This window comes from Lynx rufus, unplaced genomic scaffold (assembly GCF_022079265.1).
Source record: "Lynx rufus isolate CCGP_SWC_20201006 ecotype Redwood Valley unplaced genomic scaffold, mLynRuf1.p SCAF_9, whole genome shotgun sequence".
Classification (NCBI taxonomy): Eukaryota; Metazoa; Chordata; class Mammalia; order Carnivora; family Felidae; genus Lynx; species Lynx rufus.
Genome location: NW_025814897.1, coordinates 59282545 through 59307822, shown reverse-complemented (window position 1 = coordinate 59307822; position 25278 = coordinate 59282545). Strand labels below are relative to the sequence as shown.

The following is a 25278-nucleotide window of genomic DNA, read 5'->3' as shown; positions in this document are numbered from 1 at the left end:
ACAAACTCCCTCTCCACTTTCCAGGATCCTCCACCCATGTTCCTCCCACCAGGGATGGCATCTACTCACCTCACCAGCTGGCGGGGGGTCCCAGTGCGGGGGGGCACAGGCGGAACGTTGAACTCTGCCAGATGCCGCTTGGCAGGCAGTGGGGGCAGCACAGGGTCTGGGGCTGCTGCGGATGGGGCGGAAAAGCAGGCAGGCGGAAGGCAACTCCTCCGGGGTGGGATGGGTGGGGCGGTGGGTAGCCCCTCGTCCTCTCTGGCCGTGGGCAGTGGCTCCGGTGGAGCGGCAGGCACAGGCAGTGAGCGGAAGACATGACGCTTCATGGGCACGGGCCGGGGGGTAGGGCGGGGTGCAGGGCTTGGGGGCGTGTGGGCACGGAGCAGGCCAGCCAGAATGCGGCGGCGGTGACCAGGGAGCAACATGCCCATGTCCACCAGGCGGGCGTCACTGAGGCCTTGGCACTCGGTGGCCCACACCAGTCCATGCTGCTCAAAGAGCCCAGTGTACTGCTCCAGGTGGAGTGCCCGCAACCACTCAGCCACGGACAGTGCTGCATCCCCGGCCTCTGCCATGGTTCCTGCCAGCAGAGGCCAGCCAGCAGGGCCCTGTCCGGACCTGAAAGAGACAGATGGGCACAAGTAAGAGACAAGGCTGCCCAGCCACAGCTCCCCGATTAGCAACCCTCTGTGGCTCTCCCACGCCATGGGGTCGGGCACTGTCCTTGAGCTGTCTCCCTTGTGCCCCATGTGCCAGGCAAGGCCAGATACTGCCAGGTCCCTGAACACATAGGCTTTTCTCTCTGTCTGAAACCTGCCACCCGCACCCCCGTGGCCTCCTAGTGGCCAGCTCACATCTCTTCCAGGAAGCCCTCCAGGAACCAGAGTTGGTAGCACCCCTGAGCCCCATCCACAGCCTGGGCCACTGCCGCAAGGCTAGCCAATGGCTGCGTCTAGCACACACACCCGCCACTGCCCTCTGCAGGACCCAGGCAAGGGCCCAGTTCCTTCTGAGGTACCAGTCCCCAGCTGAAGGCCAGGCCCAGGGGCTTAGCAAGTATGGGTGGGATTGAGTGATACCACCACTGGTCCCCCTGCAGGCCCAGTCTAGGGACTGAACTTCACCCCACCTACATGTCCCTGGAAGAAGCAGAACGCTCCAGGGGGTAAGTCACACCAGCACCACATAGCTGGGGTCCTGGCCCTGTGAATGTGTTACCCTTCCCACTACCAAGGGGGTTAATGTAGAGGAAAGAACCATCCATTCATTTGTTCATTTGAGATAGCCTCACACAAGGCAATAGGGACTCAGGTCCCATCCCTGCACTCAAGAGCTCCTGGCCTGGCAAGAGTCAAGAGATAGATGATACAGAGAGAAGACTGACAAATCAAAAGAGAAAAGTCATCAGATCATCTCCACAGATACTAAAGAAGCATATGATAAAAGCCAACATCCAGTGTACTTACTAAAACAGAAACAGACTGATACTCCCTTAAACTAAAAAATCAGCCCCTTGCTTAATGGGAAAACAATGGCAAAATTTCCATTAAAGTCAGGAATGAAATAAGGATATCCATTTCATGATGATGAGGAGGAGGAGAAGGAGGAGAAGGATTTATTTTTTTATTTAAAAAATTTTTTTAATGTTTATTTACTTTTGAGCGGGGGGAGGGACAGAGAGAGAGAGGGAGACACAGAATCCAAAGCAGGCTCCATGCTCTGAGCTGTCAGCACAGAGCCCGATGAGGGGCTTGAACTCACAAACTGCGAGATCATGACCTAAGCTGAAGTCAGACGCTTAACCACTAAGCCACCCAGACACCCCTATTTTTTAATTTTTTTTTTATTTTATTTTAGAGAAAGACAGCACATGAGCCAGGGAGAGGGGTAGAGGGAGAAAGAGAATCTCAGGAAGGCTCCACGCTCAATGTGGAGCCCGATGTGGGGCTCCCTGACCCATGAGATCATGACCCTGGGATCACGACCTGAGCCAAAATCAAGAGTCAGATGCTCAACTGACTGAGCCACCCAGGTGCTCAATGATTATTCATCATCATCATCATCATTGTTATTATTCACATTGTTTTGAAAGTTCTAGGCAACAAAAATAAACAAGAAGTATAAAAATTGGGCAGGAAGAGACTATCTATTGATTACCAATTATATAAATTTTTAGTTGGAAAACCCATGAAGGTTAACTAAGAAACTATTACAAGCAATAAGAGAATTAGTAAGTGAGCTGGATTCAAAACTCATATAACAGAATTAATATTTATAGGCCATAACCAGCTAGAGACCAGGATGAAAAGCCTCATTTACGATAGCATCACAGAACTTAAGTCACAGGAAGAAACGTAATAAGAAATGTGTGGGATCTGTAGAAAGAGTCAAAAAGAAGAGACCTGGACAAATGGAAAGACACAGTATGCTGCCAAGCAGAAGGCATCATAAAGATATTAATTCTCTCTCAGTTAATTTATAAATATGCACAATCCTATTAAATATACACACAACCTATGTAGTGGGGCGGGGGGGGGGGGGCAGGAAGGGAAGGGGAGCCAGACAAGTGGATTTGAAAATTCATGTGGAAAAGCAAACAAGCAGGAAGAGCCAGGAAATTTCCAGAGGCAGGGGGTGGAGGGTAAAAAAGGGTAGAGAGTGAGAACCAGCTTCACCACATATTAAAACATATAAAGACTTAGTAATTAAAACAGTACATGTTACCAGCATGTGAACATACAGATGAATTAAACAGAACAAAAAGTTCCGAGGTGCTTGGGTGGCTCAGTCGGTTAAGCGTCTGACTCTTGATTTTGGCTCAGGTCATGATCTCATGGTTCATGGGATTGAGCCCCATGTCTGGCTCTGTGCTGACAGTGCAGAGCCTGCTTGGGATTCTCTCTCTCCCTCTCTCTCTCTGCCCTTCTCCTGCACAAGCTCTTTCTCTAAATAAATAAATAAAGAGAGAGAGAGAGAGAAGAGAAAGCTTAAAAATAGACCCAAATGCATATAATAACTTAGTGTACAATAAAAGTAACATCTCAAATTAGTACTGAAAAGATGGATTATTAAGTTGTTGGGACAGTTGTGGAACAATCTAGAAACAAAGACCCCTATCTCACACCTTACAACAGGATAAATTTAGATCAAATATTTCGTTATAAAAAATAAAACTATGAAAGGATTTAAAATATCATCTCAGAGACGCAAAAGCCTTTTAGAAAGGATATAAACCCAGAAAGATAAAAGAGTAAAATACTGAAGTATATAAAAATCAAACATTCCCACAAATTAAAAAGCACCAGAAACAGGGCCACTGGGGTGGCTCAATCAGTTAAGTGTCTGACTTCAGCTCAGATCATGATCTTGGGGTTCAGAAGTTCAAGCCCTGCATTGGGCTCTGTGCTGACAGCTCAGAGTATGGAGCCCACTTCGATTCTCTGTCTCCCTCTCTCTCTGCCTCTCCGCTGCTTGTGCTTGATCTCTCTCTCTCTTGCTCACTCTCTCTCTCTCTCTAAAAACTAAATAAACATTTAAAAAAGTTTTTTTTTAATGCACTAGAAACAAAGCCAAAAGATAAATGACAACTCAGGGTACATCTGCCTCTCATATCCCAAACACAGGACTAATTTTCCTAAAAACTGAAAAGCACCTAGAAATAAGAAACAGGTCCAACTTGATTTTCAGCTTAGGTCATGCATGGTCTCATGGTTCATGAGTTCTAGCCTCAAGTCGGGCTCTGTGCTGACAGTATGGAGCCTGACTGGGATTCTCTCTCTCTCTCTGCCTCTCCTCTCTCTCAAAAATAAGTAGATAAACATTTTTTAAAAGCTGGCCAATGACGTAACAGAAAAAAGGGCAAAAAATATGAAGAGAGAAATTCACAGAAAGGAAAATATAAGTGGTTCCTAAACATATGAAAAGGAACTTAACCTCCCCACACGACGTGGTGACAGGGTGAGGCATTCTCCTGCCTGGCTGGTGGGAGTGCCTCTGAGAAGGGCAATTAATGCCACAATAGCTATGAAAACACCAAGTCCTTCTGTTCTTTGTTCCAGCCACCCCTAGACACTTATCCTGTAGTCTTCCTAGGTGACTGGCAACAGTGACGTGTATAATAACAAAAGGTTGGAAATAACCAAAATACCCACTAATCAGGGAATGGTTAACTAAATTATAGGATGGTCATATAGTAGAACACTGAGCAACCTCAATTAACAAAATGAGGAAACTCAGTACATACATGTTGATATGGGATGACCTCCCAGGTATGTTGTTAAGTGACTAAAGAAAGGTGCAGAACCCTCTCAAAAATAAATAAACATTAAAAAAAACTTTTTTTTAAAAGGAGGGGGCATCTGGGTGGCTCAGTCGGTAAGTGTCCGACTTCAGTTCAGGTCATGATCTTGTGGTCCATGAGTTTGAGCCCTGCATCGGGCTCTGTGCTGACAGCTCGGAGCCTGGAGCCTGCTTCAGATTCTGTGTCTCCCTCTCTCTCTGCTCCTCCCCCACTCACACTCTGGTCTCTCTCTCTCAAAAATAAATAAACATTAAAAAAAAAAAGGTGCAGAACAGTATATAGAACATTCTGCCTTTATGTAGAAAAAAACAAACCAGAGACGATAGATTAATACATGGTGTTGGTAAATGCATAAACTATTTCTGAAAAGAGACATCAGAGACAAGGTGACGTTGCCTCTAAGGAGGAAAACTGAGGGCTGAGGGGATGGAAGGGAGCAGACACAGAGCCAGACTTCAAGGGGTCGGATGCTGTCACATGTTCAATTCCATCTTTAAGAAAATATCTGAGGGGCGCCTGGGTGGCTCAGTCGGTTAAGCGGCCAACTTCGGCTCAGGTCATGATCTCACGGTCCGTGAGTTCGAGCCCCGCGTCGGGCTCTGTGCTGACAGCTCAGAGCCTAGAGCCTGTTTCAGATTCTGTGTCTCCCTCTCTCTGACCCTCCCCGTTCATGCTCTGTCTCTGTCTCAAAAATAATAAACGTTAAAAAAAAATTTAAAAAAAAAAAGAAATGTTTAAAAAAAAAAAAAGAAAATATCTGAGGGAAACAATCAGCAAAACTAAAAGGCAACCAACGGAATGGGAGAAGATATTTGCAAGTAACATCAGATAAAGGGTTAGTATCCAAAATCAATAAAGAACTTATCAAACTCAACACCCAAAAAACAATCCAGTTAAGAAATAGGCAAAAGACATGAATAGACACTTCTCCAAAGAAGACATCCAGATGGCCTACTGACACACAAAAAAATGCTCAACATCACTCATCATCAGGGAAATACAAATCAAAACCACACTGAGATACCACCTCACAACCGTCAGAATGGCTAACATTAACAACTCAGGCAAAAACAGATGTTGTTGAGGATGCAGAGACAAAGGATCTCTTTTGCACTGTTGGTGGGAATGCAAACTGGTGCAGCCACTCTGGAAAACAGGATGGAGATTCCTCAAAAAATTGAAAATAGAACTACCCTATGACCCAGCAATTGCACTGGTAGGTATTTATCCAAGGGATACAGGTGTGCTGTTTTGAAGGGGCACATGCACCCCAATGTTTATAGCAGCACTATCAACAATAGCCAAAGTATGGAAAGAGCCCAAATGTCCATTGATGGATGAATGGATAAAGATGTGGTGTATATATATATAATGGAGTATTACTTGGCTATCAAACGTATGAAATCTTGCCATTTGCAACTACGTGGATGGAACTAGAGGGTATTATGCTAAGCGAAATTAGTCAGAGAAAGACAAATATCATCTGACTTCACTCATATGAGGAATTTAAGATACAAAACAGATGAACATAAAAGAAGGGGAGCAAAACTAATAAAAAACAGGGAGGGGGACAAAACAGAAGAGACTCTTAAATATGGAGAACAGAGGGTTGCTGGAGGTGTTGTGGGTGGGGGGATGGGCTAAATGGGTAGGTGGCATTAAGGAATCTACTCCTGAAATCACTGTTGGCAATATATGCAACTAACTTCGATGTAAATTTAAAAATTAACTAATTAATTAATTTAAAAAATAAGAAAGACTATCAGGTGGGAGCCTGGGTGGCTTAGTCAGTTAAGTCTTCGACTTCAGCTCAGGTCATAATCTCACAGTTCACGAGTTCAAGCCTCACATCGGGCTCTGTGCTGACAGCTTGGAGCCTGGAGCCTAGAGCCTGGAGCCTGCTTCAGATTCTGTGTCTCCCTCTCTCTGCCCCGCCCCCACCTCGCAAAAATAAATAAACATTAAAAAAAATTTATTTTTAAAAGAAAAAGAATATCAGGGGCACCCAGGTGGCTCAGTCAGTTAAAGCTCCGACTCTTGGTTTAGGCTCGGGTCACGATCTCATAATTTGTAAGATCAAGCCCTGCGTTGTCAGGCTCTATGCTGATAGCAAAGAAACTGCTTGGGATTCTCTCACTCCCTTTCCCTCTGCTGCTCCCCTGATCGTGTGCTCTCTCTCTCTCAAAATAAATAAACTTAAAAAAAAGAGTATCAGAATATCTTACTTTTTTATAATATACACAAATATCAAATCATTATGTTGTACATCTGAAAACTAATACAATGTTGTACGTAAATCATATCTCAGCTTTTTAAAAAATTTAATTGGAATATCTTACTTTTGTAAAAATTTCCCAAACCACATGATCACATGCACACACTGCCTGGGCCCCTCCTGGGCCTCAGAAGGAGCCTGAAGCTCAGGCTCCATCAGTTTCCCTGGGAACCCACCCCTGGTGGGAGGAAGTATTTTCATTCTACATCTTTATCTATTAACTATGTTTTGAACTATGTGAGTTCTTTTTTTTTTAAAGTTTATTCATTTATTTTGAGAGAGAGAGAGAGAGAGAGCGAGCAGGGGAGGGGCAGAGAGAAAGAGGCAGAGAGAGAATCCCACACTGTTAGCACAGAGCCCAATGTGGGGCTTGAACTCACGAACTGTGAGATCACGACCTGAGCCGAAACCAAGAGTTGGACGCTTAACTAACTGACTGAGTCACCCAGGTGCCCTTGAACTATGTGAGTTATTTAAAAAGGCTGCTGAGGGACCCAAAGGAAGACACAAACAAACAAATACATTTGATGTTCTTGGATAAACCAGCTCTCAACATTATGAAGACATTATGAAGACATTGGTTCTTCCTGGGTTAAGCTATAGCCAGTACAAAACACAATCCCCACCCCCCCCACCAAATTACCAATAGGCAAATTCTAAAGTTCATATAAAATGATATTAAGGATTTGTTGCAGGTGGAAAAATTAGATGCAGAACAGTGTTTTATTATGCAAACATCTGGGTTAAATAAAAAAAGTACAAATATGTACGTATGTATATACGTATACATATATGCACGCACGTGCGCACGCACACACACACACACACACACACACACACACACACAGAATACCTCTGGATGGGTATACAAGAAACAACCTGCCTTTGGGGAGGAGAATTGGCAGCTGGGAGGATAAGAGAGGGAAGGTTACCTTTCACTATATTGTTCTGTATCTTAAACTTTTGTACTGCTTTCTAAAAACTAAATACAATTTAAAAGACAATGTGATACACATCCCCCACCCAACCCACTGGTCCCTGTCCTATCCCACCCCTTCAAAGCCCTCCTGGGAAGCTCTTTAGCCTCACCCTCTTTCTGCCCCTCCACCTACTCGCAAAATGAAAACTGGGACCTCAGGTCTGGCCTCCATGAAGCCTCCCCCACCTAAAAGTTGGGGCTTAGCCGGCCACACCCAGCCCAGCTCCCCACTTCCCGCCTCCAGACTCACCCACTGGGCTGCCCAGGACACCAGGGATCCTCCCAGAGGCAGCAGCTACTCTGAATGGCTCCTCATCTTGATCAAAGGGGAACCTGCAAGAACAGGGGTGGAGCCACTTTGAGCAGTGGGATGCCAGGAGGAGGAGGAGGAAGGAAAGGAGGAGGAAAGAAGGAAGAAGGAGAAAGGGGAAGGGGAAAGAGAGAGAAGGAAACACAAGATGGAGAAGAGGACAGAGGAAGAAGGAAGAGTTCAGGAAGCCTAATGGAAGCCAGGTGGGGCAGTAGAGGTTAGACCAGAGAAAGGCCTTCCTGTAGGAGTGAGAGGCAGACAGGCTCACCCAGAGGTAACAGCCACACAGGTGGCTAAGAGGAGTGAGGACTTCCCATTGTCCAGGCCTCCCCAGAACCAGTGGCAGGGATGTGTCGAGGCTGGCTGTGGTGGGAATTGTTGGGCCAGGATTGCTCCCAGGGAGGACTGGAAGGGGGGTAGATGCAGTTCCCACCAGAAGGCAGAGCCTGTCAGTTGAGAGGTGGGGGACACTGAGAAGACCCAGGGAACAGGACCCTTTCCACTAAGTCTGATAGCCATGGGGTGGGGTGCGGGTAGAGGGGGCCAACTGAGGCATGAGACCTCAGAGGCCCTGCTCTTAAACACGTGTGTGGGCCAAATGAGGGTGTTTCCAGGTGGGAGGGGAAAGAACTGGCCATCCCTGAGGGCAGGCTGCCAGCAAGCTCAGACGATTTGGGCTCTGTTGGGGGTTGGGAGAGGGGAGATGGGCTCTTTTGGGGCACAGCTTGTTTCCTGCCACTAGGGCAGGGTCAACCAAAAACTGCTGGGCTCTGCATGATGGCTTTAGGGGGTACTTGTGAACATTTAACTTACTGGTTAGGTATTCTCTACAACAACTTCTTAGGATAGGGCTAAAATAGGTATAGGTTTTAAAAATATTTCATTTTATTTTTTAAATTTATTTCTTTTGAGAGGGAGAGAAAAAGCACGAGCAGGGGAGGGGCAGAGACAGGGGGAGAGGGAGAGAGAATATCCCCAGCAGGCTCCTTGCTGTCAGCGCAGGGCCACCCAGCTCGGGGATTAGGGGATTGAGAATCAGTCCCAAGAACAATGAGATCATGACTTGAGCCAAAATCAAGAGCCAGATGCTTAACTGACAGAGCCACGCCACCGCCGCGCGGTGCCCCTAAAAGTATTTTAAAAATAAATCTTAGGCAATTAGTACTTCAAAGGAAGTGGCAAAGAAAGGCAGTGCTACTCAAGTGACAATTTTTTAAAAAACAATAGGAGCGCCTGGGTGGCTCAGTTGGTCAAGCGGGCAGACTTCTACTTCGGCTCAGGTCATGATCTCAGGGTTTGTGAGTTAGAGCCCCATATCAGGCTCTGTGCTGACAGCTCAGAGCCTGGAGCCTGCTTCAGATTCTGTATCTCCCTCCCTCTCTGCCCATCCCCTGCTTGTGTTCTCTCTTACTCTCAAAAATAAATAAATAAACATTTTAAAACATACTTAAAAAAAACACAAATAAAATAAAAAATAACAGACAATATGAAAATTTTAAACTGCACTTGTGGCTTCCATTTCACTTCTCCTGGATACTCTAGACTCTTAACCACTCTGCTCACTGCCTCTCAAAAGTGATCATGAATACTAACCGAGCACCTGCTACAGCTTGGGCCCTGTTCTAACGGTTCAACATTGGATTGATGATGGCCCCAACCACCCTACTGAAATGACCAGGGCTGGGAAACAGGAAACCAGTTCCATCCCTGAGAAACGGTCAACCTCCTCCTGGGTCTCCCTCAAGTTCCCATTCTTGCAAGAAAGACTTCAGGCCAAGGTCAGACGCAGGGACCCACATTGATTCCCTTCTAGGATGGCCTCGTTCAAGGCTCTAGAAGCATGAACCTCAGACTTGGACTGGCTCTTCAGGAAGCTCAGGCTAGAGGGGGTCTGACACCAGCCAGCCAGGGAAAACAGCCCACAGGGCCCTCAGCAGGCTAAGGATCAGGGAAGGCTTCCTGAAGGAGACAGCTCTTGAAAAAGAAGCTTGGAGCAGTGCCCTTCTGAGCCATGTTGGAGCCCAAGGCAAAGAAGGAAACAGCAATACTGAACCTCTTTATTTAAAATTTTGGTATTTTGAGCCTGGGTGGCTCAGGCCGTTAAGCGTCCAACTTCAGTTCAGGTCATGATCTCACAGCTCATGGGTTCCAACCCCATGTTGAGCTCTGTGCTGACAGCTCAGAGCCTAGAGCTTGCTTCAAATCCTGTGTCTCCCTCTCTCTCTGCCTCTCCCCCACTCACTCTCTCTCTCTCAAAAATAAACATAATTTTTTTTATTTTGGTATTTTTTTGGATTTTTTCATTAGTTTTGATTTTTTTAAAAATATGGCTTAAAAATATTACCTTGATTACTGAACTTTTTCCCACCCCGGCCCCTTATATTTTGTGCCCAAGACAAGTGCTGCATTCACTGCACCCTGATCCTGGCCCTGGTTTGGGGGTTTAAGCCCTACAGCTGCTAGGACACCTCACTGAATCTCCACCCCCAGGAAAGCAGGGACCTGGCAGAAGGGAGTGTCATCCTGTTGTGACAGCATGGCCACAAGCTGGGGGATTCCCCTCCTCCCCCACCCCAAGGGCCCAGCTCAAGCTTCAACACCCCACCCTGCCCCTGCTTCTCCTGTCTCCCTCCAGCTCCCCTCTGCTATGCCAACCTCGGTCCCACCCCTGCTCAGATCTCACCCCTGCTCAAAGCCCCTTGTCATTCGACCTGCTCCAGCCCTGACATTTACAAATGAAGAAACAAACACCCACAGAGAGGAAGTGACTTGACATACCTCAAGCCCCAGCCAGGCTGGGCTGGCTCAGGATTCCCTCCGTGTCACTTTTTGCACCAGGCACCCGCTTAGCATATGGGATCCCCAAAAATGTCTGACAATGATGAGCAAATGACCCACATCCTCCCACCTTCAGGTACTGATTCCAGGTTGCCCTCTCCAGCAAGTCGTCCCTAACCATCCCCCTTGGGCTCCTAAACCTCTGAAGCTGAGCCATGCGGTTGAGCGCTGCTCCTGATCTGTCTCTAGTTGCTCCATTCGTGGGGATCCATCTCCACCCAACCCCCACTTGGCCTGGGGTATCCTGAGAGTCTGCACCGCTTCTTATCCTCCCTGCCCTCCACAGTAGCGCCCAGGGCCTGGCTGGCCCAGGGGCACTTCGTGTAGAGGTAAGAGTCATCTGGACTCTAATCCTTCCTAGCCAGTCCTTCAGGTCTCACCTGAGACCCTCTTTGCTGGAGGCAAAGCTTTCACCTTTCTGTCCTCGAATTACCATTTCACCTCCCGCCATAGTTTAAGGCTTCTTGCCTCCTTCTCTGTCCCAGCCCAGCATCCCCCTTGTGCCGTGCCCACCAGGGCAGCAGGAAGGCAGCACAAAGCCCTAGCCGAGGACAGGCACACTCCCACTTCCTCCATTTCCCAAATGCCTACTGTATGCCCAGCCCTTGGCCAGATTTCCACCCTTATCTCAGTCGTCCTCATCACAATCCATAGCCTGAGATTTTTACCCCATTTCAGGGAAGCTGTGTGAGGTGGAGATTCGCCCAGGTCACTTGCTGGAACCAACAGAGCCTTCAGAGGATGTGACTGCCTCTGTCTGGTAAAGTCAGAGAGGCTTCCAGAGGGCCCTCGTGAGCTGGGCTTTGAAGAAGTAGGAGGTTGTGCTTCCAGCCAAAGGGAGTGCGCAAGGCTCACAGGGATAAGAAAGGACCAGGCAGATGCAGAGACGGGTGATTTCAGTGGGGTGGGAATGGGGGATGTAGGAGGACAGTAGTAACACCCAGACAGGTTTGGGGACTCCCACAAGGGTGTGAGCCTCCTCTGCATTCTGATTTGCATGAGTGAGTCAGGCCTGAGTCTGGGCAGCCTGGAAGGTCCTAACTGCTTCCGCATTCAGCTCTGAGGTCCCTTCAGCCAAGACCCTTCCCTCCCACCCCCCACTGCATCTTTAGTCCTCCTCCACACAGAGCTGCGCTCTGGTTTCAAGGGAAGGGCCAGTGATGGGGGAACAGAAGGAGAGGAGGAAGGCAGGCTCAGGGTCCACACTGAGGCCTGAGGTCGTCCACCACTGATCCTCACCTCCCCTACATGCCCTCCCCTCCCACCCCAGCCACCCCAGCCACCCCAGGCAGGCTAGGCAGGGACCTTAGCATATAGCCCTCAGGAAACCCCTCCAGTGGCCGGCACAGGAACCAAGAACAGTACACAACCAGCTGTGGCCAGGCCACAACCTACCCATACCACAAACTCACACCTCACACAGCCTCCAGGGACACACACCTCCTGCCCCACTCAGCAGCCACACAGCAGATCTGCTCCCCCCCCCACCACGACCAACCACCACACACAGCCTTCAGTCCCCACACTCCCTACCAACAACTTGACTGTGTACATCTGCCCCAGAGCCCCACAATGCCCAGTACCCCCAACTCCACCCCCCTCCTCAACATAATCACCAGATGATACCTATAGGCAGGGTCACATTTGATCTGCCGCCCTCCTGGGTGTTCTCAGGACTCCGCTAAGCAAGCAAGAAGCCTTGGAGACACTTCCCTTAGATATGAGGAACTAGGTGGGGGCTGGGTTCCTGGCCCAGAGGGTGCAGAAGTGGCCCCTGCCCCGCTGCAGAAGCTAGCTCCTTCCAGCCCAGCTAGGCTAGCAAGGCAGCAGGTGCAGCCCTCAGGCAGGCAGCTGACTGATCCTTGGGCCACGGGCCTACTTTCTGTCTCCCAGGGATGGGTGGCTGCCACATACAGGACCCAAAGAATTACAGTGGATTCTCCTGCCCTGCCGCAGCTCCGAATCTCTGTCCTGTCACCTCCCTGGCAGCAGATTTCTGTCCCATCCCGTCCAGGGTATGACCCTTCCTCTGGGGACCAGGGAATGGTGGAGGTGGGTGAGGAGCAGCCCTCAGGGGAAGACTGAGTCGAGGCCCCATTGCCTCAGCCACCTGGTAGGAAGCTGGGGGCCACTAGTGAGTCAGAGCCATCTCCCGGCAAGATGCAAGGTAAGTCCGGGTTCCAATCCCGGCTCTATCACTTCTTGCCTGAAGTGCTGGGCAAGTCATGTCACATTCTGAGCCTCAGTTTCCCTCTCCATAAAGCAGCGCTGCCACCCAGATGACTGTGACACGTCACTATGTATGTGCTAGAGACCACACTCACTCATCATCTGCTTATTCCTCTGCTGGTAAGACACATACTTCCTGTTCCTTTGCCCCAAGGCCTTGGCCACTCCTGACCAAATGGGCCCTTGGTGCTGGTCTTGTAGCCAGTCTCTAGTCTGGACCCCTCCGCACTCTGGATTCTCAGTTACCCCAGACACCAATGACTACCACACCCTGCCTCCAGCCATGTGCCCCTGCAGGGCTCCAGACTGGACACCCCACTGCCCCTGGACCTCATTCTGGGTGGCCCCAGCCACTGCACATTCCCACCCCACGATGAACTCTCCAGGGAAAAGCAAGGTTACCTCCAACCTAGGTGGGGCCTTTGGGCAAATTAGAAAAAATGCCTCTTCCTTCAGGGGCCCCACAGCGGGACATGAAGCTCAGCAGGGAGGACAGGCTAGTAGGTTTCAGTAACCCCCTCCCAGCTCTCACCTCACCCCCTTCTGACCAGGTACCCTTGGACAGTGCACAACATGCGCATCACACACAGTGGACCTGGTGAGAGGCAGGACGTCTTAACAACCTCCTTGGGGCAGCCCATTCAGCATCACCCTAATCAAATATAAAACCAGGTTTATTCATGACCAAGGCACAATAAAGACCAAGGGACAGGAGACATCCTTGACCTGAATTTCAGGCCTAGCCCTAACTCCCAATCCAATCTTGAAAGACCATCCCTTTCTACAACCTTCCTGTCTGTACTGTTTAAAGTTTTATAGTTGTGTATCACTTTTATAATTAGAAGACCAAATGACAAAAGTATCTTGTCTATTAGAATTGAGTTTGCCCCAGTTTGTTCCTCAAAACAATATAAAGTAGCTTTATGTTCTTTTTTTAATGTTCATTTATTTATTTTTGAGAAAGAGAGAATGAGCAGGGAAGGGGCACAGAGAGAGGGAGAGAGAGAATCCCAAGCAGGCTCTGCACTGAGCCAGATGAGGGGCTCCATCCCACAAACCGTGAGACCATGACCCGAACCAAAATCAAGAGTCAGACACCCAACCGATTGAGCCACCCAGGTGCTCCAGCTTTATTTTAAAATTTTTTAAAATGTTTATTTATTTTTGAAGGAGAGAGACAGAACGTGAGTGGGGGAGGGGCAGAGAGAGAGGGAGACACAGAATCTGAAGCAGGCTCCAGGCTCTGGGCTGTCAGCACAGAGCCGGATGCAGGGCTCGAACTCACAAGCTGTGAGACCATGACCTGAGCTGTAGTCGGACGCCCAACCGACTGAGCCACCCAGGTGCCCCACCAGCTTTATGATTTTAAATGTAACACGAACAGACCACTAAGAGAATTATCATAAATGAGACTGATTTCCTGGACCATCTGGACCAGAGAATGGGAAACTGAGACCCAAAACTTCCTCCCTCCCACCACGGCTTATCCTCCCAAAGGTCTAAGACACAGCTTAGCAAATAAGGTCCCCCTCATTAGGACATGGAGGTCAGTAGCAGAGGGCAGCCCAGGGACTTTCAGATGGGAAACGCACTGAGGTCCATTAGTAAACATGAGACTCCAGGGTCCCTGTGGTTTGTCCTCTAGACAGCATCTGACCCCACCCTAGCGCCGAGCGTCACCCACGTTCCCCCCAAACCTCACCCAGGGCCCCCTCATGCCCAAGCCCCATCCTAGAGAGGGTCAGATAGGGAGGAAGTTATGAGATGAAGTGTGAATATCTGCAGTACCTCACTTGCAAATACACGAAGCCGAACAATGACTTGGGGTTTAGGCCTTGTCAAAGTCTATGACATATGACTTGGCCAACCATCTCCAAATGGACCATTCTGGACCACCCCCTCCCATTTCCCCTATGGCTCTTCATTACCTTGTTTTGACACACACCCCCCAGGCCTCCCCAGGCCAGTCTGGATCTCTGGGCCCTCTTCCCTTCTTCTGTCCTCAACCCACCTTTAGCCAGCACACCCACCAGCCCACCCTGTAACTGTAACCCCAAGGCAGAGCTCCTCACCTAACCCTACCCCAGAGCCCTCACCCACATCCACGTTCCCCGTGCCCCAGCCCATGTCACCATTCAGGTGCAGCTCAGATCAGCCCCATAGCACCGTGGAGACCTGGGACACCCCCAGCAGGAGCACACTGGACTGTGGCCTGGTCCCCTGCCCTCAGTCACAGACAGTCCTCTACTGAGCTGGGGGCTTCCCAGGCAGGGCAGGGAACACCTCCCTCAACGAAAGTGCTGGGTAAGGGGGAGGCCCAAGGTGCCACAGGGTAACCCCAGGAAGATCCTTCTCTGTGTCCACTGCCCCCTAAGACAGGGGTGGGGGAGAGAAGGGGCTCTTAACACTATAAATGAGTGAGTGTGAAACAGGAAGAAACAGGGCTGACCACATGCTGGGTGGGAGTACCCAGGTCTACTGACAGACTCCCAGGCAGCAGGAGCGGACAGAACAAGAGTCAGGTACCGGGACCCTCAGAAGGGTTGAGGGCTAGCCCTGGCCCTGGGGAGAGGGACAGAAGGCTGCTTGACTCTATCCCGACTTGCCCCAGAACCTGATGTGCTCAGTCACCCACGAGGAGAGACTTGGTGGGCTCCCTTGCACCCTGGAACTAGCAGCCCTGGAGAACAGGGACCTGAACCTGCCATCCCCCCAGGTGGCCCCTGGAATGGAGAAGCCAGAAGATAAGCAGGCCCCTTGCTTGCTGGCCCCTGAAAGGGGAAGTGGTCTGTGCTGATGGGGTGGAGGTGAGCAGACTGGCAGGGCAGGGGCTAGAAAGGACCAGCCGCAAAGGCTCTGGCCTCCAATTTCATGTGTGATCTCAGCCTCCCCAACTATATAGTCAGACAACATATAGGAAGATTCCCTGACTCAGCCTCTCCTCTCCAACTCACAGAGAACATTCTAACCCACTTATATGACCCAGCCATCCCTGTCTAAAACAACAGAAGGTTGTGATTATGGAGTGCTTACCATCAGGCACTGTGCTAAACACAATACATGGATTGTTTCCTCATGACAGTCTAGAAAGTGGATGGTTTTTTAGCCTACTTTACAGATGAGAAAAAAACAAAGCCTCAGAAAAGTTAAGTAACCTGCCTAAAATAACACAGGAGCCAGAATCTGAACAAAGGGCTGCCTGGGCCCCTCTTTCTACTCATTTCCTCATAGGGCATAGTGCCGAGACAGGCAGAAAGCAGGGCAGATTCAGGGAGGTCAGGTGGGCAAGAGAGAAGGAGCAAGCTAAGAAGGGCCTTGAAGGCTATGCTAAGACACTTGCCCTTGCTGTCCAGACAACAGGAAGCACCCTCCTGGGTGAGCAAGCAGGGTGCTTCGGGGATGCACCGTGGGGCAGGCAGATAGTCAGGTGCACCGGGGTGCCTACCACTGGGAGACTAGGAAATTCACATAACTTCTAAGTCTCTGTTTTACCATCTGTATAATGGGGATTATGACAGCTCCACCTTGCAAGCTTCGGAGGAATAAAACGTATGCCTTCGAAATACAGCCCAAATCTGACCAGTTCTCACTCCCCAGTGACTTCCCACCTCCCTCAGACTAAAAGCCAAAGCCAGCACATGGCCTACCAGGGTCCATGGTCTGTCCCTACTGCCTCTGTCTCCTTCCTGCTATTCCAACCCACTCTGTGTGCTCTTACCTCAGATTTGGGCACTGGCGCTCCTTCTGCCTGGAATGCTTTTCCAGACATCTGATGACTCACTCCCATACTTTTTCCAGCATTTTCTCAAATGCAAGACCATCATTCCCTGAACACTCTACCTAAAAATGTGCCCCTATGAGTCCCTGATCCTGTGTGATTTTCAGCATCTCACTTATCACTATTGGATTACACATTTGGATGCCACTTATCACTGTTGGATTACACTACTGTATTACATATTTATTTGTTCATTGTCAGTATCCTCAACTGGAGGACAAGGGCACTGTCTCATTCACAGCCCTATCCCCAGCGGCTAGACGCGTTCGGCCACTGGAAGAATGGATGAATGGATGTCCACATAGGCCTGGCTCACCTCAGTCAGGTGAGCTTGGGACAGGGGCCTGTGACACGGGTAGGGAGAGGGATGGTTGGACGAGGCAGGTGTCAAGGTTCAGACCGGAGTTCTAGGAGTCAAAGATTAAACTCTGAGGTTCCTTGGCCCCCTCTGTGGCTAGGCTTGCCCTTTCTCTCCACCTGAGGCTGCCCTAGCTACTTCCTGCTGTGCTGGCCTGATAAACACTGCTCGGGGAGCCCTCACCCACAGAGAGGAAGTGCTGACTCTCAGACCCCCTCGTGCTGCCCACCCCTCAACCATTCTCCAGAGCAGGTGAGAACCTCCCTAGACTTCCAGGAGTCTCAGAGACCAGCCCCCACCCTCTCTGCCATGCCTACCCCTTCCATGACTAACACCCAGAGGGGTTCAAAGGGCCTCCACCCTCCGGCTCCTGCCTCTTACTCCTCACCCATCTCATTCCCTCCACTCCTGCTGCCTGACACTTTACCTTCAGGTCTTTGCTTATACTGTTCCCTCTGCTTGGAACATCATTCTCTACTTTGCCTTTCAAGTTCAAGTGTCACATGCTCTGGGGAGCAGTCTCTGACTCCCATGGCCACAGTCCTGATCACATTGGGATGTCACTATCTGTGATTGTGTCACATATACACACACACACTCTCACGCCAGACCTGGCTGGGTGTTCCTCGAAAGCAGGACCAGGATCTGATTACCCTGCATCCCCTACTACCAGCCTGAGGTTGGCACGCAGTGAATCTCTGTTGACTGAATGAGCATCTCCCAATTTTATACACAGAAAGCAAGTAGCCCAGGCAAGTGATGACTTGCCTGAGGTCACACTGCCATCAGTGGCCAGAGTGTGGCTAGAACCTGGCTTCTGGCCTCCTAAATCAGGCACTTCTCATTCCCCTTGTGCTCACCCAGTTATAGCTCTAACTTCCTGTCTACTACACACCCAGCCCTGCCTTCCCCCAGCTTTCCACACCCCCCAACCACCTGCCCCTTAGGCACTTAGGAACCACCTTATCCAACCCTCCCCTCTTCCAGAAGAGGAAAGTGAGCCCTAGAGAGGTGCAAGAAACTAAACTAACCAGTCAGGACCAGGACCTAGGCCCCCAGACTGAACCCCTCCGTCCTTCCACTAGCCTGTTTCTTGGAAGAACTGGGAGGGGACAGTCCCCTCAGGTAACCCCGAAGTTACTGGAGCAACCCCCCTACTCCACATCGGCTAGGCCAGCCCAGCACTGAAAGATGTGGGTTTTCAGGCCACTGGCAGTAGAGGCAGATGAGTGTCCTGGTTCACGTCCTGAAACAGAAACTGGAACAGAACCACTAGAACAACTAGGTGCTCCCTGAGTCTTTGGTCTCCCTAGACTTAGCACATCCATCTTTAGAGCTGAGGAGACAGGAGGAGGAGGAAGAGCCCCAGTCTGAGGGGAAAGGCAGGCCTTCAGCTGAGGCTCTGGCACCCCTTCAGCAAGCAAGACGGACCCCACCCCAAAGCCGTCCTGTTGTCATCTGGCAAAGCCCAGTCCCCACCCCTGCCCTCCGGGAGGCCCCTTTCTCCCCACCAGGCTGCTGGGGTGGCTTTGGGGAACAAACTATGGTATTTCAGCTGCAGACTCACAGCGGCCTACCTGGATGAAGGTCCCCACTCAAACAGATAAAAGCCTTACCCAGGAGGCACCTGGGTGGCTCAGTTGGTTGAGCGTCTGGCTCTTCATTTCGGCTCAGGTCGTGATCTCATGGTTCATGGGATAGAGCTCCGTGTTGAGCTTTGCACTCATAGCACAGAGCCTGCTTGGGATTCCCTCTCTCCCTCTCTCTCTGTCCCTCCTCTGATGGCTCTCTCTCTCAAAATAAATAAGTAAACTTAAAGGAAAAAAAAGCCTCACCCAGTTCGCACATCAAGGAGTGCAAAGCCAGGCACTTCCTACTCCAATACACCGGGACATGGAATGCTAACACCTGCACGCAGGCAAAATCGCAGGTCCTCCAAGGACACGTCTGGGCCCAGGAGCACACACGTGCACACACGTTCACACACGGACACACGCACGGTGCCTGCCCAGAAGGACATGGAGCAGAAAGGAGATGGGAAGCACAACCGAGGAAGGAGCTTACCCAGTCAGGAAGTCTTCCAGGAGGAAGGCACTTCCCTCATGGGGAGGAAACAGGTCTCCTCCCCACGAGGCAGCTCCCACTCTTATGCCCAAGGCCCTTTGAGGGCAGCTGATGTGCCCGTAGGCTCAGATGGGCACCGGAAGGAGTGGGTGGGGGTGGCAGCATTGTGAAATATTCAAAGGCCCTGAGCCAAGGCCCGGCGTCCCTGCCCCAAGGAGGGGCAGGGTGCCTCCCTTCTGGCTCCCAGGCTCAGGTCTCTGTCCACCACTCTGTCAGGGCCCTTGAGCCTGGCTCTGCCCTCCAAGACTGGACCTGGGCCTGCTGAGCCACATTCCACGTTGGCCCCGGGAGGACCTGGCTCCCCCAGCAGTGTGACCCAGACCTTGCTCTGTGACCCAACCAGCCATCAGCCCTCCCTGGGCCTCCCCTTAACCCCATCCTGGTATCCAGCACGACAGCCCCACTGCCAGCAAATGAAGAGGAGTCGTGGCCCCTGTCCATTCCCTCCCCATTCTCCACCAAGATGGCTATCTCTTCCGCTACCACCTAGTCCCTTCCAGGGTCCGGTTCTCAGATTTCTTGAAAGGCGACAGCTGGGTGCACATGCTGGGGGTGGTAGGTATAGACAGCACACAGAACCTGGGGGCCAGCTGTGCCACAGGCCTTCAGAAGCAATGCTGAGAAACTCCGGGCCTTGTCTGTCTGGTACCAGCCGGCAAGGTGTGGCACAGGACTCAGCCTCAACTTAGAGTCTACCCAGCCCAATTCAAGCCTTTGCAGGCTCTTGGAACCCAGATTTTTGGAAATTCAGGGGCTGGGAATCGCCAGCACACAGAGCTCTAGAATCCTTGAATCCCCAAAGCCTAGAATCTCAGACTCAGAATCCTAAAATCCCAGCTGGTCAATGTGAGGAGAGGGTGGGTGGGAGTGAAGCAGAACGAAGAAGGCTCTCTACCCCACCTCACCTGCTCTGTTTGATTGGTTCCTGTCCTGATCTGTCCACACCTAAAGACTGCTGTGGAAGCTGCTGCTTCTTGCTCCCTCTCTGAAGGTTGAGGGACGCTGAGTTCATTGAAGTGATCAGTCCAAAGCCTCTCACTGAACCAGAGGTCAGGGACAGGACTCCAGAGCCCCGGCCCTGGCATTTTGTGGAAAGGAGGTAAAGGGTGAAGAGGATGTCCAGGAGCAGGGCAGTGCCCTCTCGGGCAGTAAGGAAGGAAGCAAAGGAGACCCAGGCATACGGAGTAGCAAGATGCAGTGACAGCTCCCCCTTCCTGGGGGCTGACCTGCCCCAGGACTGGCCCGGCCAGGCCAGACTCCCCCAGGAGCCCCGAGCAGCTGAGATCCCAGGTTGTGACCTCGAGTTCCTTGCCCTGGGAATGGGGACAGAGGAGTAGCAGTGAGAGGGCCCAACCCTCCTCTTCCTCCCCCTTCCACACACATTTTTTGCCCTCACAATGAAGATAATAAGGAAGAAGAAGATTTTGCCACATTTCTCCCTCCTGTCATCTGAGTAGGGTGGCCTCTTGACCCCTGAATCGTCCTCTGGACCCCGCTGGTACTGAGCACCACACTGTTGACCACAGCTGGTGCCTGCTTCTTGGCTCTCAGCTCTGGAACCATGTTTCCCAGGTTTGTTCATCCAGTCACTGACATCCAGTCGTTCCATATCCCAGGCACCTTAAGAGGACTCAGGTTCTCGGTTCAGTCAGGGAGAAAGATCTGGACCCTGTGACAAGGCAGGTGGGCAGTGTCCGAGGGAAGCTCAGGGCTTCAGAGGCCCAGGAGACCCTGACCAGGCCCCAGGTAGGGAGGTGGACTGCAGGCCTCAGAGCCTCTGCCTGGGTGCCGGCTCTAGCTCTCCCTTTCCTCAGCTGAGAGACCACACGGGCAAGTCACTTAACTTCTACTGACCTCAGTTTCTTCATCAGCAAAATGAGGGCTGGGGGAACCACTGTATTCAACAAAGCCCAGGGCTGCCCGGACAGGATGAGAGCAGTGAGCAGGTCTCCAAGAGATGCTCATCATCCCAGAGGCGGGCCCGTGGGGGGGCTCAGGGCTTGCTAGCGGTCAGTCCCATCTACAAGCAGGATGCCCTTGCAGGCATGCCATCCTCACAGCTGGGTGCCAGCAACATCACGTGACCAGGTGGCCCTCTACTGCCTGCGACCCAGACTAGGAGCTCCCAGGGTAGAACGGGGTTGGGATCTCCTCTGTCTGCAGTGTCTCCCGGTGCTCACAGTTCTCATTGTGGAGAGGGAGGAATTCAGGCTCCCAGCTCTTCTATGTAATGGATGGTCTCGGGCAAATCACTTTACCTTTCTGGGCCTGTTTCCTCATCTGTAAAATGGGAATTGGCACATACTCCAAGAGAACTGTTGAGGATTAAATCGATACCAAAAAATGCTTCCACAGTACTCGGCACGTACTAAGCCTCCAAGAAACAGCAGCTACTGCCACTATTATCACTACCATTAAACAATAATTCTGTTATCGAACTGGTCACTTAATTCCACATCCCGTCCCACCCACTCTGATTTTCCCGATGGCTGGGACAGATGTCCTCATTACAGGACAGACCTTCTATGTTCCAAAGGCTGAGACAGGGAAAAATTCCACAGGAAGGTCATATGGAAGACCAACCATGCACTGCCCCCCTCCCCCACCCCCAGCCGTCCCTGACACCCAGGGTCATCTGCCTCTTTGGGCTGTCCTCCCCGGAGCCCTCATTGGAACGTACAGGTCTGGGGGCCTGATGGCAGCAAGGGTAAGTGGCCAAGATAGCCTCTCTGATCAGGGCTGGGCGTTCTGGTGTCGAGTCAGCAGAAGGCCCTGAGCTTTGTGGGCATTGTACTCGTAGGGGATCTCTGAGGGCCCTCATATCCTGGTGCTTAGCACAGAACCCCTTCCTGAAATATGAAACACCCCTCTGTGAGGGGCTGTGAAAGGGGATGAGTCCAGGCAGACTGAGACTGGAGCAGGGGGTGAGAGGGGCCACCCAAGGGACTGGACTCTACTCCTAAGCGAGGGCTGCGTCTGCTTGGCTGGGGTCACACTCTGCTCAAGGCTGCCTTGGCCACTATCCAGGGGAAAGCCCCTCACTGAGTGGGACCCTGGACTGAGCTCAAGGAGTAAGGTCAGGCTAGGGGAGAGGAAATCAGGCCGAAGGAGGCAAACAAACTCCTGGGTACTGATCCTGCCTCTACCACTTATTTGCTATGATTTAGGCAAATTACTTAACCTCTCTATGCCTCAGTCTTTTTATCTGCAGAATGGTACTTAACTTCTGGGGTTTCGGGAGGACGAAAGTGGTTAATATACATGAAAGTGCCTATACCAGTGCTATGTGCCTATTTACTGACATCTTTCTCGCAGATGTGATTACTCAGCTCTTTCTCAGTCTCTTCCCCTATGTTACAGGAAGGTGATCCCTGTCTCATGGAACGATGTGAGGTTAAATAAAAAGCACAAATGTGCAGCATCAGGCACATGATAGGTACTCACATCAAGGAGAGCTCCCTCCCTTTCCCTCTTCTTTCCCCATGAGGGCTCAGACCAGGAGTCGGATCAGTCCTGACCCCCACCAAGGCTCAATGTGTGATCCTGGTCTGATCTCTGACCCTTGGCTTCAGTCTCTCCATCTGTGAAAAAAGCTTCTGGGCCAAGTGGTCTCTGAGTGTCCGTGACTATATTATCTGCTCCCACCTCCGCTCCCTCCTTCCTTTTTCATTTCCAGCTCATGTCCTACAGCATCCCCTCTTGCTTCAACAGAACCCTTGAGAGCCTAAATTTGGGTGGAGGGACAGCTGGTGGGCAAGGGGTATGAGCCCTCAAGCAACCCAGGGCCCATCCCAGACGCCCAAGGGTTAAGATCCAGAGTGAAGGGCGGGGGATGGGGGGTGAGCGGCAGGGTCAGTGCTGGACAGGCGGGCCTGGAGCCCAGGGCCTGCCTCCCCTCCCCCCACCCTGGGAACAGAGGCTACTTGTTTGGGCATCAGCCGGCTGGCTTTGAGCTTGGCTAAAGGAAGAGAGGGGTGGGGAGGGGAGGGCCCCAGAGAACAGAAGGGACTCCCCGGTCTTCAGCTGATGCCCTACTCTGACACTAGGCTAGTTTACCACTAGCCCCTAGGACTCTCAGAGGCCCCTTACCCCTCTGAACTGACCTCTTCCCTCTAGGTTCTCTCTTTTCTTCATTCAAACACTCACTGCCACAGACAGGATTTAGACTCAGGCCCAATTCTTACCCCAGCAGTCTCTCTCTGGAGCATGAGACGAAGACTTATCACCCCATCCTGCAGATGGAGAAATGGAGGCTCTGAGAAGTTTGGGGACTTGCAGGGTCATGTAGTGTTTGGTGGCTGTATAGGGACTACCCCACATCCCAGTCATCCCCATTGCTCTGCAGGCCCCTTCCCCACAGAACTCCAAGGAGATCTTTCCTAAGCTGTGCCCCTAAGCAGGACTGAAAGGCTAGGCAGGAGGAGGACATAAGCAGCCCACCTGTGAAGTCCCGAAGGACCTAGGAGATTTGGATGGGGAGAAAATTTCTAGGGAAAGAGGGTGGGGAAGACAAGCAACCTGCACAAAGGGCTGAGGTTTCAGGTGCACAAAAGTATGGCTGGAGCCTGAGAGGCGGTGGGGGTGTGGCTGGGGCTGAATGGGAGGGCCTGAATGCCCCCAATGAAGCGTGGGGGCAATCTGGGTCCCTGGTGGCCTCTGCCCACTTCCACCTCACCTTTTGCCCTACTCCTGTGAGCAAGTGGTGAATGGGGAGGCAGGGTCTGGACAATCCCTAACCAGCCATGGAACACAGGGATGAGTTCTCTCTACACCCAGCTCCAGCTACCCCTTCCAGTCACACCCATCTCCTTGCCATTTCTCATATATACCATGAACGTTCCTGGTTTTGCACAAGCTGTGCTGTCCTCTGAAAGGTCCTTATCCTTGTTAATTGCCAGTTAACTGCCAAGGCCCATTCCAGTCATCTCTTCTTCCCTGGGCCTCCAAGAGTCCCAGTGCCTGATTCTACCTCAGTACCTGTCTGCACTTGTCTCTGTGACTCTGTAATGAGCTTGCTGGGAGGTCTCCCCTAACCTGGACACTCTCTGCTCTCCAAGGACAGACATCCTGGATGCCTCTGTCTGGACTTTGGTGCTCACTCAGCACACAGTCAAGTCCTTTCTGAGCACCTCCACAAATCTGTACCACCTTGTAGCACCTCCCCACCCCCAACCAAGCCTGGAGATCAGGGAAGCCTCCCCAGGACCGGAACTTTGGAGGAGGGAAATGCATATGCCAAAAGCCGCACTGTAATGGCTCCTGACCAGAGTTCCCCAAACACCAAAAAACCACCCTTGGAGATCTGGGACCAAACACCCACCCTATGCCCCCCAGGCTGCACTCCAAGCCAGCTCTCTCCAGTGCCAATAACCCTCTCCCGGCTTGACCCCATTCAGTGAACACACACCTCCTCTTTTTCCAGCAATTGGGCCAGGTAGGGGCTCTTGGGACGTCACGCCTCCATTTACTGGTGGGGAATTGAGGCGCAGAGACCGGAAGTAGTCTGCCCAAGGTCACTGGAACCCCAGGTACAGGGCACAGGATCATACGAATGCTCAGAGCTGTAAGGGTCTCCGCGCTCAACGAGACGAGAGCCACTGGAGCCTTCATTTCACACAGATGAGAAAAGCAAGGCGCCGGAGGGCTGGCTGGCTCCGGCTCCTGGGAGCCTTCATACCAAAGGACTAAGAGCTGGAAGTCCCCTCTCCCGCCGGTTCGCGCTCCTCCCCTGCCACCTCTGGCCCGACCACGCATCCTCAGGAGGCGACCCTCATCCCTATCACTAGACAGGGACGACAACTGACAGAAGAAACACCCGCGGAAGTGGACGCCGAGGGCACGGTCGGCTTGCGGCCTCGGCTTTCCCTTCTGCGAAATGGGGAAACTCCGGACAACACCTGCCGAAACGGCGGCGGACGGAAGAGGCCCCAGCAGCCGCACTTACCTGTTCTGGGCGAAGATTCCACGTGCGGACCCGGGGACCGGGGTCCCGGCGCCGCCACGGACTCAAGCCGCCGTAAACTCGCGACCGCAAGCGGGGCGCGCCCACCCCGCCGGGCGCTTCCGCCCGCCCCCACGTGATGC

The 25278-nt window shown here is 51.6% G+C and overlaps 1 protein-coding gene across 6 annotated transcripts in view; it reads right to left on the bottom strand.

Annotated features, from left to right (window-relative positions):
* ARAP1 (ArfGAP with RhoGAP domain, ankyrin repeat and PH domain 1) overlaps positions 1-25243 on the bottom strand; it is a 65948-nt gene extending 40705 nt beyond the window's left edge. For 3 of the 6 annotated variants that reach the window (XM_047070548.1, XM_047070552.1, XM_047070553.1), the window contains exons 1-3: positions 25139-25243; positions 7808-7890; positions 70-621 (exon numbers count right to left, since the gene is read on the bottom strand). In XM_047070548.1, coding sequence (XP_046926504.1) covers positions 70-578 — 509 coding nt within the window. In that variant the 5' untranslated portion in view covers positions 579-621; positions 7808-7890; positions 25139-25243. The remainder of the gene's footprint in view (positions 1-69; positions 622-7807; positions 7891-25138) is intronic. The other 3 variants (XM_047070549.1, XM_047070551.1, XM_047070550.1) reach the window with 1 other exon arrangement.
* Between the last annotated feature and the right edge of the window lie 35 nt (positions 25244-25278).